We start from the raw sequence: 16,498 nt of genomic DNA, 5'->3' as shown, positions 1-16,498 counted from the left end.
TGAAACTGGCATTACGTTTTCAACTGCACTGCGTATGTCAAATCTCGTTTCTTTTTTATTCTGGAATGCTTCTTGCCTTTCCTTCCATTAATATCCAACTTCCAAACTTCATCTCTAATTATTAGAGGGAAATATAAAACTTTTAGACTAGATGCTTTCTCACGAGGTTTTATAATTGGAAATTTGCGAACGATAAAGATTTTAGCCGCCTATTGTTTGACACCAACGAAAAATTGGGCGGCGAGAATCATCATGCATTGCGAATTCTAAATTGAGTGAAAAAACGTTATATCTTTACTTGACAAAAATTATTAAACTCTCTTTCGATTTTTTAAAAGACAAAGCTTTGGTAGTAGAGCAATTACCATATTAACAAGAAGAAATTTTTAAAACGGCTTCTCGTTAAGGAAATAGAGTCAATTTCGCGTATTTATTTTCTTGCATAACTGCGCGGAGCGGGCGCAAAAACAACGAGCGGAGAGCAATCGACTGTACCCTGTGCACACACACACGGGCCAGCCAAACAAATACACGATATTTATTGTAGTTAAAAGTTCATGGGAACAGCCATCCCAAGCGCATAGCCTGAAGATCCTTGCTGCCAAGAGGGAAAATTGTGAAGAACAAAGTAGTGAAAAAATGCTCACTGAAAGCGAAATAGAGCTACATTTGTCCCGTGGACAGACATACAATGCAAGTCAACTGAAACAGAGTTATTAAAAAGGTTTTTGTATAATTAGCTATTGAATATATTCTTGTTTTATTCCCATACGATTTTTAATGTTTCCACTACCAGGCAGCGGGCACGCACACCAGCTTTAGATACCTGTTTTATTTTACATGTTTCAGCAATCATTGACTACTGATATTAGTGATTACATCCATCATTCGCCGCTTTATCCAAGTTTATTTAGTTTCCTTGCGACATGTAAAACTGATTTTAGTCGTTGACTATAAAATCCTTTGGGATGGAGTAATTGCTCACCTTGTAAGTCGGTAGACTCTCATTTCAGTAATTTGGCTTTCTTGTGATGTTTTCAAAATGATGAAACTGCAACAAATGATATCCCTAAAAGCTGTTCAAGTTGTTCTCGAATTAAAACTAAACCTAAACATCAGGGCAAAGCATGAATCGCTATTTATCTACGTCAAGCTAGATTGTTGTTTAAGCGATAAAACAATAGTTGATATTGTGTGCCTTTGATGTGTAAATCCAGATTTACCCAAGCCTAGACAAGCAGACGAGAGATTTGACTAGCTTGTTATTAGGTGTAAACACATTTGGATAATCTGTTGTGAGATGTAAAAAAATCGAAACGCACGTGCCAATTAGCGGAGAAAATTCCACGGGTAAAATTAACTTAAGGCTTTTCTCTTAAGGTATACAAGTTTAATTTTAATACCCATCTGTTCAAGCTATGAAACAAGTATATCTGGGATCAGATAAAAGTGTTTGACGTAATTAAAACCAGTACCATCAAAGCCAGGGATTTCAAGCTTAGTTTAGCCCGCCAACTTATGAATCTTTATAAGAAATATCACTGATTGTTTCATTCATTGGTGGATTTAACATGTCAAAAATATCGCTGTCTTTTATTCAGTTTACTAAGTTTTTGACATGTGCTTTTGCGACATGTTTTGTTTTCTCAAACAAATTTGATTCAGGATAAATGGAGTAACTGAGAATCACGAGGACGGCTTTAAAATAAATATGATAAAGAGGGCACTAACGCTTACTTAATTGCCTTTGAAAGAAGGGCATGTTAAAAATACCAATTTGCTTGTTTTGACTGTCAAAGCTTTGTTTTGATAGATTGCTATCCCGAGGGTTTTTTTTATTGACAATTGTGACACACAGTCAATCTGTTTCTTCGTAAAGCTACTTACACTATTTTTCTTTTAAGTTGATGCTATTTGAAAGGCCTTGTGATTTCAAACTATTGGCCCGTTTTCTTTACCTGCTGCAAAACATTCTAATCTATACTGACGACGTCAAATTTAACTGTTAATTTTATTACTACTTATTCAGATATTGGTCATGACAATTTTTGAATTCTTAATAAGTTTCTTCAATAAATTTGTGAGTTATTTTAACAGGAAAGCTAAGTCAGTTTTGTTTAGAGTGTTTACGAGCACGTTATTATCTTATTGGAAATAATGTCTAAGGTGCCCCTGAAATATAAGATAAATTTGATGGAGTGAAAAAATAAAGTAAAATACGTTTTTGTTTATCTAATTTTATAAGCGAATAATTCTTGTTCAGTGTTTGTACCACAAATTTATAGCTCTTGGCCTCTGTCCATTGAAATTTTGTAAACCTTAGGGACCGTTCATTTTTTATAAGGTAGGGGGGGCTGGTGGGATTTGAGGGGGGGCCATGCGAAAAAAAATGGCTTTCGAGGGGGGGCCATCCCAAAAAAATAAGGGAAAAAGGGGGGGTCACGTGAAATATTTTAGTAAAACTTTAAAATGGCATGATGTTTGAATATCAAAAAAATTGCTATAGAATAAACATAGAAGGCAGGATACAAATTTATTATAAACTTTCCATTTGCTTTAAAAAAACGTTTGGCGACAAAAAGCATTTGTAGCTACTGAAAAGAAGTATTTAACACTGTTATTTTCGAATGCAACTTTCACTGGCAGTCATCTTCATCTTCGCTGTCGTCGAGTTCTTCGTCGCCGCTTGTGCTGCTATGGGAGTCTCCTTCACCAATGCTGCAAGAAGCAGCAATGCTTTCCGTCAGAGTGTACTCTTCAGGGTACATGAAGGTGTAAACATAATCTCTGACTTCCTGCTCAAGGTTGGTGGTGATTCTGCTTCTTGCAGCATTGGTGAAATAATTCCCTTCCAAGAGCTGTGCGATGTATGGCCCATCTCTTCTAAATAACGACGTGGCAACATGCTCAACTTCAATACACTCTTCCGGGATGGCCGTTCTAGGAGGGTACACAAGGCATTGTGGAAGATCATTTCCTAGCGGGTTTCCAACACAGATTCCATAAACTCGTTGGACGTTGTTTTCAGTCCGCTTCCTCTTTCTTTCATTTGACTTTCTGCGGTTTTCTTTTTTCCTTCTCCTTTTGTTGATGTGCTGTTTGAGTATGCCCTTGACTATGCTGTTATAATTGCTCTTCTTATTTTCTAGTGCTTCCATGTCCTGCGTGACCTTCGTCAACTTAGCTTCTATAAATTTTATCTGTTTTACATTAAAACTGTGGGCAAATTCTTCGCCCTGCTTTAAAGCAAGCCCATTGGACTGAAAGAGTGTGGAATCGTAGCATTCAACTTTTCCACCATTGCTCTGTGTTCTTTGATGGAGAAGTTCAGTTTTCTTCCATCACTGGGCTTCAACTGGTACCCCGGCTTGGAAAACTCACTCGCCCTTTCTGAACAGCCATCCGCACTTAGAAAGATTGCTTCTTTTGCTTGTAAGATGTCAAACTGCCTGGATCGTTCAGCTGTAAACCTTTTCTTAAACGACTCGTCGCTTTCGCCATTATTGCGCATTTTGGAATGAGCCTCTTTCACGATTATTATGGACGTGCCCCGTTCTACATCGTGCAAGACATAGCAGCACTCAACTAACGTCAAGGAGCTTAAAGCAAAAATACGCACTCAAGGTATAGCATCAACCCCATTTTAAACACGGGGTTTGCAAAAGAGGAGGAAATAAAAAGGAGGAATAAACCTATACATCGAGCAAGAGAAACACAAGCTCGATCAGATAGCTGCAAGAAACATAGGAATGTCTCTAGACAAACGTATAGCTTTCTCAAAGTAAAGATACGGCGTCTCCGAAGGAAATCGTAGGAGAACAAATATGATATCCGTGATAACGATCTACCTACTGTGCTTGCAAACAGTTCTAATCACCGCCGGGCCCGGCGTCACAATATAGAATGCAAGTAAGCAACATGTTCACGGTAAATTTCATATTTTGTCCCTCAAAAGCAAATTCATGGAGATTTAAAAGCATATCTTGCAATAGAAATGAGCCTAAACAATGCATAAACACATGGCAAATTACAGAGGTGTCAAACTCAACGAGTCGACATGCAGATAACAGCGGAAACCATGCAGACCTATGACCTGTAAAAATTTGCCATAGCACGATCTAACAGCTCAACTCCACTCAATTCCTCCTTATTACACAACATGAAGTGCCCTTCATGAACACGAGTGAAGCGACGAGAAAGGTCGAGTGACCGAACAGAGAACGGTAAATGTACAAATGTCACAAACCGTAAAAGTCGTGTAGGCTAGTCAACCCCATTTTACCTTGAAAATTAAGAAATTTTAAACCATAGATAAATTTAAACCACAACAAGTATGCTAAAATTTATAAAAAGTAATCCACTATTTGCAAGATTTGAGAACACTCGTAGCTTTTTGTTTTACCTGGACAGGGCAACATTTATACATGCCTATCACTAGAGTAGAGGTAAAAACCTTCCAAATAAAGACATCTGTAAATTAAATGTAACAATGTGTTTCACACAACACATCAACAGATTTCCAGTTTTTTCACAACACTTCGTACTTGGTTCAGTATCACAATGCAGGAGCAAGGAAAGACTCTGTTCCAGGTTACTGTTACTTCCGTAAGATTGAGAAGTTTATGAATGAGCACTATGAGGAGGGGGAGAACTACAGAGAGTTTCTAAAGTTGTCCTGTCAAGAAAAGGTAGGAGAAATTTGTTCTTTTTGTTGTGAATGGACTGGATCACCCATAGAAAGATATCCTAAACCAGTTCCTGACCATTCCTGCCTACCGGAATACCACTACCTCTCCTACCAGAAGACCCCCAAAGAAGGGCGTGATCCAGATGACTGGCAGCCAAGGGTCCAAGCGAAGAAAGAGCATGGAGGTGGCAGGCTGGTTTTATCTGACCCAGAGAGCGTTGCTCTATTTGCAGATAAGTTTATTGTCAAATCAAAGTTTGTGGTGGATTATCTTCAGCATCTTGAAGTGCTGGAATTTAAAAGGAAAAGGAGAGCAGAAGGGATGCAAAGTAGGGACGCAAAAGATAAATCATATGAGGATTATCCTTGGACTGAGTTGTGCGAAGATCTAACCAAGCTTAAAAAGCAACGTGTTCCAGAACAAAACAAGTACTTGAACCACCACGGGCTGAAGCAGCATTTGAAAAGCAGCAAGAGTGAGAAAGTAAAGGCAATTGTAAGACATTCAGGCTTGCGGCAGAAGAGTCCTCTCAGAGATGGCCAACCAACACTGAGAAATGCCAGGACAATGACACAAAATGACAACAGGGTAAGTGCTGACAGCAGTGAAACGGATGAAAGTGACAATGATGAGTATGACAGTGATGCCATTGACTCTAGGGGAGAAGATGACTTAAGTGATGTCATTCTTGCATTCATCAATTCAGATGAGGAAGATAGCAATGAGAGGCCAAATGCCACACGCTCAGGGCGAGCCATAACTAGGAGATCCGAAATTGACTTCTCTTTCTTTTGATTTGTTTTTTAAACAACAGCTCTCTGTAGTATAGGGATTGTAAATATTGTCTTCATAGTGAGCACAATAACGTGAAGTAGGGGGATAATAGAGAAATATTAAAAAAGTTGAAATCTAAATATTGTTTGTTCAATTTTTTTTTTGGGGGGGGGGTCATCCCAAAAAATGACCGCTATAAGGGGGGGCCATGTGAAAAAATTGGTAAGCTGAGGGGGGGTCATGCGATTTTTAAATGGTGCTTCCCAAATCCCACCAGCCCCCCCTCCCTAAAAAATGAACGGTCCCTTATACATATATGTCAAAAAAGATTAAGATAAAATTCACATTTAAAGCAGTCAAATTTAAGTCTGAATAGGTCAGGTTTATAAATTGGTAAAAAGGAATTAAATGGTTGTCACTGGCTAAAAATATGGTTATCGGACGTTTCGGCCACTACTGTTGCCTTCTTCAGCAAAAGATGGAGAATGCAAATGTTAAACGGCGTCCTGCTAGAATATGTAAAAGATGTGTGATAAAACTAAATGAGCAATAGTCTCTAGAGTATTCTTAATGAGTGTAAAAATTCTTAATGCCATTGTACACGTTCGGTAGCGCTATGTGTTCGTTTATAGCGTTCCTGTCTCGCATGGAATGCCAAGCTTCAAGAATTAGTCTTTGTTTCCATGCTGATGATCTGTCGACAATTTCAACGTTCTCCAAATCTATTTGGTGACCGTTGAGCATATGGTGTTTGGCCAATAAAGAGTTTTTGTTCAATGTTGCTATAGCCTTTGCGTGTTCTTTCATACGTGTTTTTAACGCGCGTGATGACTGACCAACATAAACACAGTCACAATCTTTACATTTGATCTTGTAAACAATGCCTCTGGAAGCCTCTTTCTCGATCTTGTCTTTAGGTTTTTTGAGTATGTTCGAGATGGTACGAATAGGTTTATGGGCGACCTTGATATTGAAACCTCGAAGAACGTTTGCGACTCTTTCGGAAAAACCTTTGGCGTAGGGGAGGATGACAAAACCACGATGGTCGGTATCATTCGTTTCTTGTTGTCTACTCCGTTGGCGGCCATTGTGAATGAAATTTGCAGGGTAGTTATTAGTGGCAAGGGCTTTCGTTACTCGTTTAGTTTCCCGTGAAACTTCCTCCTCCGTGGAAGGAATGTTCCTTGCGCGATCCATGAGAGTGCGCACGACCGAGTGTTTATGCTGAGGATGGTGGCGTGATTTGAAATCTGTAAACAGACACAGCGATCGAGCCATCTTCTTGTCTGGTTGTTTTTGTGTCGAGAAAGGCAATGGAACCTTCTGATTCTATCTCGATTGTAAATTTGATGTGAGGGTTGATGGAATTGAGATGTGAGTGGAATTCATCTACGTGCTCTCTTTTAACACATACGTGGCTGTCATCTACCTATGTAAACCACCATTTAGGAGGGTTAGGGGTCGATGAGAGAGCCTTTTCTTCGACATGTTCCATGACGAGATTGGCCAAGATGGCGCTGACTGGGGATCCCATCGGACAACCGAAAATTTGTTGGTAATGGTTGCCTTGGAATATGAAGAAATTGTTGTCGAGGACAAACTGTAGAAGTGTCATGATATTTTGGATAGACAAGTTGGTTCTTTCCGGTAGTGATTGGTCAAAGTCCAGTCTCTCTTTAACCACTTCGATTGCTAGGTGGGTTGGAATGCAAGTAAACAGTGACACGACGTCAAAAGATACTAGAATCTCGTCGGGATCTACTGACAAGGTGCGGATCTTTTCGACGAAAGATGCACTGTTTTTGACTGTGTATTCATTATTCTGAAGTGGCGACAAGATGTTGGCGAGGTATTTGGATAGTTCATATGTGGGAGATCCAATGGCACTCATAATTGGTCATTCACAATGGCCGCCAACGGAGTAGACAACAAGAAACGAATGATACCGACCATCGTGGTTTTGTCATCCTCCCCTACGCCAAAGGTTTTTCCGAAAGAGTCGCAAACGTTCTTCGAGGTTTCAATATCAAGGTCGCCCATAAACCTATTCGTACCATCTCGAACATACTCAAAAAACCTAAAGACAAGATCGAGAAAGAGGCTTCCAGAGGCATTGTTTACAAGATCAAATGTAAAGATTGTGACTGTGTTTATGTTGGTCAGTCATCACGCGCGTTAAAAACACGTATGAAAGAACACGCAAAGGCTATAGCAACATTGGACAAAAACTCTTTATTGGCCAAACACCATATGCTCAACGGTCACCAAATAGATTTGGAGAACGTTGAAATTGTCGACAGATCATCAGCATGGAAACAAAGACTAATTCTTGAAGCTTGGCATTCCATGCGAGACAGGAACGCTATAAACGAACACATAGCGCTACCGAACGTGTACAATGGCATTAAGAATTTTTACACTCATTAAGAATACTCTAGAGACTATTGCTCATTTAGTTTTATCACACATCTTTTACATATTCTAGCAGGACGCCGTTTAACATTTGCATTCTCCATCTTTTGCTGAAGAAGGCAACAGTAGTGGCCGAAACGTCCGATAACCATATTTTTAGCCAGTGACAACCATTTAATTCCTTTTTACCAATTTTTAACATGCCTGGCTACACACCGAACATTTTTAAGGTCAGGTTTATGTTTGGTTATAAACACATCATGATTGCCGGTCGCGAATTTCTCCGAGAGGAACTGCAGATGGTAAATAAGAAATAGAAAACATGGCCCATGTTTCTATCGAATTTTAGTATAAATCTACTAGCGTTCTATCACGAATGCCGTTCACTGATTCGCTACGCTACTCACTATCTATTCTGTTGTAGATAGTGAGTAGCGTAGCAGCGTGCGCTAGGAGCCCCTTCTTTGTGCTTTCGAAGAGTCTTTGAAGAGGATTTAGATTAAATTTTTGAACGACTAGTAGATTTATACGAAAACGATTAGATTATTCGCTGTCGATTTCTACCGCGTGATAGTTGAGAGGGCGCAGCCCTCGTCAACTATCACGCGATAGAAATCGAGAGCGAATAATCTAATTGTTCAATAGAAACACGGATAGGCAGTTTCAGAGAACGAGAAATGCTGTGGAAACACGAGCAAATAGATAATTGTTGCCATAGCTTTTACCAAACTTTCCCCGTTGCTTCTATAACTCATAGAAACACGGAGAAACTGTTTTCCATTTAGTTCAGAAAACAACTCGACTGAAAACAAGAAATTAACTTGTTTACTTTGGTCATCAAAGTGTAGATTATCGTTGCTCGCTCCACAGTACGTCAACATCTGGTATATGCAAGTGCAAGTTGTTATCAAGTTGTTATCGACTAATAGAGATATGGCTAGATAAATCGAAATATATCCTTTAAGTTCAAGATGGTGAAGCCAAAAAGGGTTCTTTTAATCGGCGATCAGGCTACACTTTTTCGCCTGCGCTGTTACACTCGCTATAAGGCGATGTTTCGAAAAATTACAGAGCGACTGGTGAAAAGACTTGAAGTAAATATGGCTGAAGAAACATTGGTTTGATCCCAGGTTTGAGTCCTTTGAAACGCCCGGCCATCAAACAGAACGAAATATGGTATACGGAGAGTGAATTTTTTTTATTTCCCGGTCTTGAACAAGTCATGCAAAATTGCAATACCCGTTTAATTATATAGAAGAAAAAAATTCCGTTCGCATCTTGTTGAGTTCCCCATATTACTGTCCCATCTACCAAAGGAAATCATAATGCAAGATTTCATTCTTTATTCTACAAAAACCCTTAACAACGAGAACGAGAAGCTGGCCTATAGTTTGAAATCGCAAGTTTAGCGAACGTTTATCGTGAGTAGCCTCACGCAAAACACTCACGAAGCAAGACCCCGATTAAACTGTTTGTCCCAAGGATCAATAAAATAGACAATGTGGATAGGAATCTATTAAAACAAAGTTTTGGCAGTCAAAACAAGCAAATAGGTATTTTTGAAATGCTCATGTTCCAAAGGCAGTTATGTAACGGTGAGTACCGGCTTTATTAGATTCATTTTAAAGACGTCCTCGTTATCAGTTTCATTCACTCCATTTATTGTGAATAAATTTTGTTTGAGAAAACAAAAGTTGTCGCAAAAGCGCATATAAAAAGTTAGCAAATTGAATAAAAGACAGCATTGTTTTTTTGCGTGTTTTAATCCACCAATGCACAAAAACAACTATGTTTCCCATAAGCAAACATAAACTGGCGAATTCAAACTACTTCAAACCACTTCGCTCATGAAAACAAGCTTTCTCTGAGTTTAATGGTAACGGTTGTAAATGCGTCTCGCTGTATCTTCATTTGCTTCCAGATATATTTGCTTTGTGGCATTAACAGATGGACATTAAAAGCTGTATTTCTTTTTACCAGAGGAATATTCTCCGCTAATTGGCACGTGCGTTTCATTTTTTTTTTTTTTTTTTTTTTTGCATCTGAAAACAGATAATCCATAAGTGTTTACACCAGGTAACAAGCTAGTCAAATCTCTTTACTACTTATCTTGGCTTGGGTAAATCTGGATTAACACATCAAACTAAACCATATATGTCAACAATTGTTTTATCGCTAAAACCAAAATGTAGCTTGATATAGATAAATAGCGATTCATGCGTAACACTGATATTTAGGTTTAGTTTTAATTCAAGAACAACTAGATCAGCTTTTAGGGATCATTAGTTTCAGTTTAATAATTTTGATAACATCACAGAAAAGCCATAAATTACTGAAATGAGAGTCTACCGACTTACAAGATGAGCGATTACTCTATCCCAAACATCCATCTCTGACATGCTTCATATTGTAAGCAAAATAAAAGCTTTGTAAGCCCGCTGCAGACTTAATTACTCTTTAGCGTTCAGCCGGTTTTGTTTAGATGCGACGGCGAGAAGTTTAGGGTTCTTAACTCGATATATTTTTCTATAAATCGTTTTTTTTTTCGACTTATTCTCCTATTTTCACAGTTGTGATTTAACTGAGATATTACACAACGATTAAAATCACTCTTACATGTAGCAAGGAAATTAATAAAGTTGGATAAACCGGCGAATAATGTATTTTATTACCAAGATCAAGAATCACTGTTTGTTGGAACATATAAAATAACACGGGTATATAAAGCCGGTGTGCGTTCCCTAAGCCGCCTGATGGCCGTAACATTTTAAAAAATCGTATGGGAATAAAGCAAGTGTATTTAAAAGCAGTGCAGTTAAAAACGTAATGCTAGTTTCACCAAGCCGATATCACCGCCCCATCTCCCCCACCTCCCCAACCAAGCGTTTGTTTGTTTCTGACAATAGGTGCCGATCCCAATAGTGAATTTTTCGTCTGACAAGTCAAATCGCTTGATTTCCTCTCAAAGCCTTAGCTGTCTTTAGCTGGCTTTAGTACATCTCGAGTAACGAATCTTCGAGAGAGCCAAGTTGATAATCAAGTATCAAAATACTGTATTCAAAGTGTACGAGCCACTCAACTTGGAAAATGGATTGTCTGTAAACAGTAGCAATTTTTATACCACTGTCTGACTTCATGACCAACTAGTAAACTCCTTTTATTTATTATTATTATTATTATTATTACTTTATTTATTTATTTTGTTTTTCCTCAGTTTTCCCTGCTAATATCAGCGATTTTCCTCCCCTTGTGTTTAACTCGGTGACGGATTCTTCGTCATCTTGTTTAGCCCATGCATTGTTAGCTCAGCGATTTTTTCACCCCTTTTAGTTGCTTGGTGATGACTTCGGTTTGCCCCGACCATTGGTTGCTACGTCCATATAAGGTTAGAAGATATAAGGTCAACTCTAGATGTGGGTTTGAAATTTGTTCTCTCTTTCTTCATTAACGTTTGAGAGAACATAGAAATAAAATACTGTGTTCAGCGTAAAAGGACAGCACTTGCGTCTCGTCGGTTAACCAAAGTTGACCCCTGTAAGAGAGACCGGTAATTGGTTGGATGACCTAACATAAATACCCCCGTGTTGCAACGATTTTTTTCGTTTTGTTTCTTTTTTCTTTTTTTCTTTTTTTCTTTTTGTTCTCTTTCAATTAGGGGATTTTAAGTGACTGCAGAACTCCCAGTTTGTTCAACTTAAGTCTACAAAGAAAAGCGAAAAAAGTGGTATGATTGCGTGCTTGCAGTAAAATTCCCTTTACGGCAGCCGGCATGACATGGATGAATGAGCGACAACAGACAATTTAAAAATAGCTTCCGCCTTAAAATAATTTAAATGTAAATGTTCATAACTTGTTTGTTTAAATATCGGAAACCTTCTGAACGCATTTTGAAAACGTTGTTAACGAGATTATTAAAATAATTATTAAAATAACGATCTCCTGTTATGTGAAAATATAAAAGAAAATAATATAAATAAGAACGCAGGAATTTAATAACGACTTAGCTTTTAAGAGACGTAACAAAATTATTAACAGCGATCCAATTATTGGACACTGTCTTCTAATTATCAATAAACTCAGGGGCATCTCTTTCACCTGTGTGAAATCTTTGTCACATTTTGCCTTGCAGAATAAGGATCTTCTGTTCAGTGAAAACATCGAGAAAATGAATTGAAATAAGGACGCGGGAATTTAATAACGTCCTGTGCGTTAAGAGATACTACTTAAAATATGCACGAGACCCGGAGGAGATGAGAAAATGTTAGCGCACCAGGCAGTCATTTGTTTGGTAGACAATGAAACCATGTTAACATTCAAGAATGTTTTTAGCGCGCACTGTCATCCATAATGCAAAAGACAGTTACGCGACAGTTACACGAGGACTGTAGCGAATAATTAAGAGCGCAAGCCTGCAGTCTTCGTCAGTATTTGATGAAAGTATTGGATATCTCGCGCATATCCGTCGTCACAGTTTCCCATTTCTAAAGAAAGGTAGGACATCAAACAGTGCTTCTGTATTTTAAGTTCCGTACAGAAGTTGACAACTTTTTTTTTTTTTTGGATTGGGTCCTTAAGGATCAAATCATAAGAATTGGTTTTTTTTTTTTTTACACGAGTCAGTCCTGTTTCTTTGTTGTAGTAAAGAAAGCTATGGAGGCGAAGCTTTGTTTGTGCTTGATGTTGATTATTTTGGGGACCTTTACCGTATAAGGAGCACTCCCAAGAAACAAGAAGAGCAACCCCTTGGAAGTTTTTGCCAGGCGAGCTCGTAAGGGTCCCTTTGATCCATTGATGACGACTGTTTGTTGTTAGAACGTCTTTTAAGAGTAGTGGACATGGCAACTAAAATGTAATGCAATTCTTGGTTTGTGTGGGATCGACTCCTTGATGACTAACAAACGAACGACCTTTCCTTGTTTACAGCGTGCTCGCGATACTGTACCGCTCTTTTGCCTTGCTAGCCACCCTATTTTTATGAGATGGATACTGTGGGGATCCACATTTCCCGTCATACTGCTGCAGAGTAATCAACTGAGGTATGAATTCAAGGAATATAATAAAATAACACTTTCTCCACCCAAACCTCGTGTCTTTGTTCTTTCGCTCACATAATTAAATACGTTGTCAGCCGTTGTCTCCTCGGAATTGTCCCGCTGCTCTCCATATGGATGACATGATAGAAATGAGTTTAGTATTGACGTTGATAGGATTAAATATCATTAGTAAAATTTTCGCTTCTTTTTTCACTCGTTTTCTTCTGTTAGAATGGTGTTCATCGGCTACACAAAAAGTTTGCTAAAGCTTTGTCTACCCCTACCCGCGAGTATGTGTTCTTTCGCTTTCATATAAACAAAATGTACAGTAATAAACTGGAAAAAGTGGCACGAGACAACCTTCAACTACGTTGCCATTTTTGTTTTAACATTAAAAAAGGTATTGAATTTATAGACACAAGAATTTCGGTGATCTACACCGCTCACTGATTTGCGTATTGTCACTAGAATGCAATAATCCGCAAAGCCAAGCATCCTCTTGAAAAAAAGAGAGATTTGGCTTTTATAACGATCGGTTACTATACTTGTATTTGCGTGTGCATTACATGGCGTAGAAAATGTATTCAACAGGTCACGAGAAAGGGAAAATAGCGCCGGATTTTAAATAGCCCCGTGCTCATGTTGTCACACAAATTGTTTGTTATGCGTATCAGTCCAACAAAACGTAACCTCGTTCCCAGGGCCTTTTCCCTGTGAAAAGGCCCTGGGAACGAAATCGGACAAAACGTTGAACCTCAATAAAGTAGAGTTGCATCACACTGGTGTATAACCCTGGATGATTACAAGTTCTCTTTTCTTTTTCCAGGAAATGATGGCGACAATGATGTCTCATCGATGAAATTACGGCGTAACAAACCGTTTACATAGTTGGTAAAATAAGGGCTGACGAAGTAACTGAATAAATGCGGGTAATGCTGATAGATGCGTAAATGCAGTGGATAGAAAAAAACACTTGATGTAACAAGGGGATAAATAAAGGTTGAATCATTCAAAAACATCTCATTTGCCTTCATCATTTATTCAAACAGCAAGTAGGAAATAAAAGTAGGGGGTAATTTTGGGATGCAACATCATTGACTTCTCTGCGCAAAAAAAAAAAAAAAAAAAAAAATCAATCAAATTTGATACTCGCAGGGCAACCATTATGTGAAAGTTGATTTAGTTAATCTAGACTTTCCAAAATGTTCGGCTTTGTACAAGTGCTAGTTCGAGTCACAAGGAAAATCAAAGGACATTAGAATCAAAAGGACTTTACCTTTAATATCGACCGAAAGCAGAAGCCATAATCGCGGACGGAGACCGTAACAAAATAGCATTTTGATGGACGAGATAAACCCCCTAGTATGAATTTTGCCATTTTTAGAACAAATTGCACCATCGCGTGTGGCACACGCGCGTACTGCAGCGAGGACGCCGTGCAAACAGAAATGAAAATCCTTTCGTTTCCATTCCAAATTTAACTCGAGCCCTTGTTGAGACAGGAAGCCGTAAGCTCAAAGCCGGCTAAGTTTTCCTTCGATGGCGTGACAAACCCTTTAATCCTGTAAAAAGCGTGTGGCGATGGCGCAAGTGTTGAACATGATTATACTGAAGTTTTCTGAGCAGTTTCCATTTCAAGTCTTCCAAATTTGACTCGAGCCCTAGTTAATTACATCCTTGACAGTAACTCAAAAAGCGAGATTCATGTAAGAATGAATGCAGATACAGTTTTTTGAACATGTCAAAACCAGTCGGACACATCGTATCGATAGTCTATAGTACAATTTCCTGAAAACTCCCCGTTAGTTTGGGTCACGAAATTAGGCCTTGGCGGATTGTGCTAGCATAATTTTTGGCATAATTGGAGCAAAAAAGCGTAGTTTTTAAACGAGCACTGCTACGGCTTAATTAGCAAATTTTAGCACTTTTTGGAGCATAAATTCATAAAATTTAGTAAATATGGTGTATTTTCTACATAAATAAATTAAATTTTAGGTAGCATGTTCTTGCAATCCGTGATTTAGCTACGCTAATAGTAGTATTGACTTTGTTCTGACATGCTTAGTTACTAGGCCTCTTTTGGCGAATTCTGGCAAATTTAGCGATCAGCAGGACAGCGCTCTTGCAGACTCTTTCCAGGCCAGAGTAATGTTGCAGTACAATAAGCGCCGATGTTGACTTGTGTATACTATTCTTATCCATGTTTATTCAAGCAATTATTGGTGCTGAAAGACCTCAAAACTGTCAAGACAAGTTGATTTACTTCGTGGCTTGATACTTTCAACGTTATAGTTCGCTATAGTTTGAGTTAGTTTAAATCAAGAGAGTACTATATTCTTTTGGTTCAGTCAGTATATACAAGTGTGATCGTTAAGTCGTTGAAGGCATTTTACAAACGGTTCAGAGATGCGAGCAGCTAATTTGGACAGCTGAGGGCCGAGACAGAGTTTTTCACCCAGGGCAAAACTTGTGAGTTTTCATGAGCTAGGCAGAAGCACATCAGTGGCACAACGAGTTGATTTGTTAAATAATTTGTGTATCCATTCTTCCTTCTAATTCATTTGCCGGGACTCCTCATAACGAGCAAATAATCATGTTTTTACATTTTTCTAATCATTTTTCTTGTTGCCCGGGTTCTGACTGGAAATTCAACTGAGTCAGGATAGCGAGTCTACCAAAAACCTGACTCGAAATCCAACTCAAAATCCAGACTCGAAGAGAAAATATCTTCTGTTAAAGTAGGTCATTGTCTTCACCGACTCCCTATACCGTTAAGTTAATCAGCACGTTTCTCCCAGTCATTTTGAACTTTTGAATGGATAGATGCATTCATTAGAGGGCAAAAAATAAAGACTGAGACTATGGCAATGTCCATGGTTAAGTTCTCTTCCCTGGTATTTAGGGTGTTTATGATGACTATACAAAAAACAAAAAGGAAAAACTTTGGACCAGCTTGTTCATCATCGAAATTGAGACAACGGTAAGCATCCAGGTTCATTGTGCGACAGAATTATTTCCCTATTCCGTCATCAGGTCAGAGAAGCTATACTTTTAACCGCCAACCATCGAAGGTCCCACAGCCCACCCCGCCCGTATTGAGGGACACTGTATTAGCGCGGTCGACCGGACTGGTTCGGTTTCCGTGATCTCGCCTCGCCACTCCTTCCTTCGTGTTCATATGCGAGGCCGGGCTCTCGGTAACCGGCGGGATGAAAATTTTCCGATTACAACACCCCAGCACGGGTGGCCGGGACAAAACTTACTTGACAAAATAGCTTCGCTTTCGCAACATAGCGGCTAAAATGGCGTAATTTTTGTCTTGTATGTATTTTCACTTCAGAAGTATGCGAATTACCTTCATTAGTAAAGTTACAAGAGTCTACAAAGCTACGATAGTCGCGAACGAGACAAGTTTATGTTCCACCATTTTGGTTGTGTTTCTTGAATTTCACTGGCCGGTCTACCGCGCTGAAATTTCCCGCCATATGAACAGACAACAAAATTCGTGCCGGTTATTGAGCCACGCCCGGTTACCGGACTCATATGAAGAGGCCCCGACACCCTCAAACAGCACGAAACACAGCATTTCAA

General features: G+C 38.9%; 1 protein-coding gene and 1 long non-coding RNA gene across 3 annotated transcripts; one reads left to right on the top strand and one right to left on the bottom strand.

The window, feature by feature from the left end:
- Positions 1-6,891: 6,891 nt before the first annotated feature.
- On the bottom strand, positions 6,892-7,353 carry LOC145485651 (uncharacterized). The gene has a single exon (XM_081464289.1). It carries the CDS (start codon positions 7,351-7,353, stop codon positions 6,892-6,894), a length of 462 nt encoding a protein of 153 aa, XP_081320415.1.
- A 4,659-nt stretch (positions 7,354-12,012) lies between these two features.
- LOC145485260 (uncharacterized) lies at positions 12,013-13,939 on the top strand. Of its 2 annotated transcripts, none has more exons than XR_014049166.1 (3): positions 12,013-12,365; positions 12,798-12,910; positions 13,734-13,937. It is a non-coding gene; the product is annotated as an uncharacterized LOC145485260 (long non-coding RNA). The 2 variants fall into 2 exon arrangements; XR_014049167.1 differs by lacking the exon at positions 12,013-12,365 and adding an exon at positions 12,464-12,642 and having other exon boundaries at positions 13,734-13,939.
- Positions 13,940-16,498: the final 2,559 nt, after the last annotated feature.

The sequence above is a fragment of the Orbicella franksi genome, chromosome 4 (genome assembly GCF_964199315.1).
Source record: "Orbicella franksi chromosome 4, jaOrbFran1.1, whole genome shotgun sequence".
Classification (NCBI taxonomy): Eukaryota; Metazoa; Cnidaria; class Anthozoa; order Scleractinia; family Merulinidae; genus Orbicella; species Orbicella franksi.
The sequence above is the reverse complement of the archived record's forward strand: the minus strand, read 5'-3'. Positions and strand labels throughout refer to the sequence as shown.

Coding starts and splice junctions, on each gene's coding strand:
- LOC145485651 (XM_081464289.1), bottom strand. CDS start 7,353: ATGAGTGCCATTGGATCTCCCACATATGAACTATCCAAATACCTCGCC.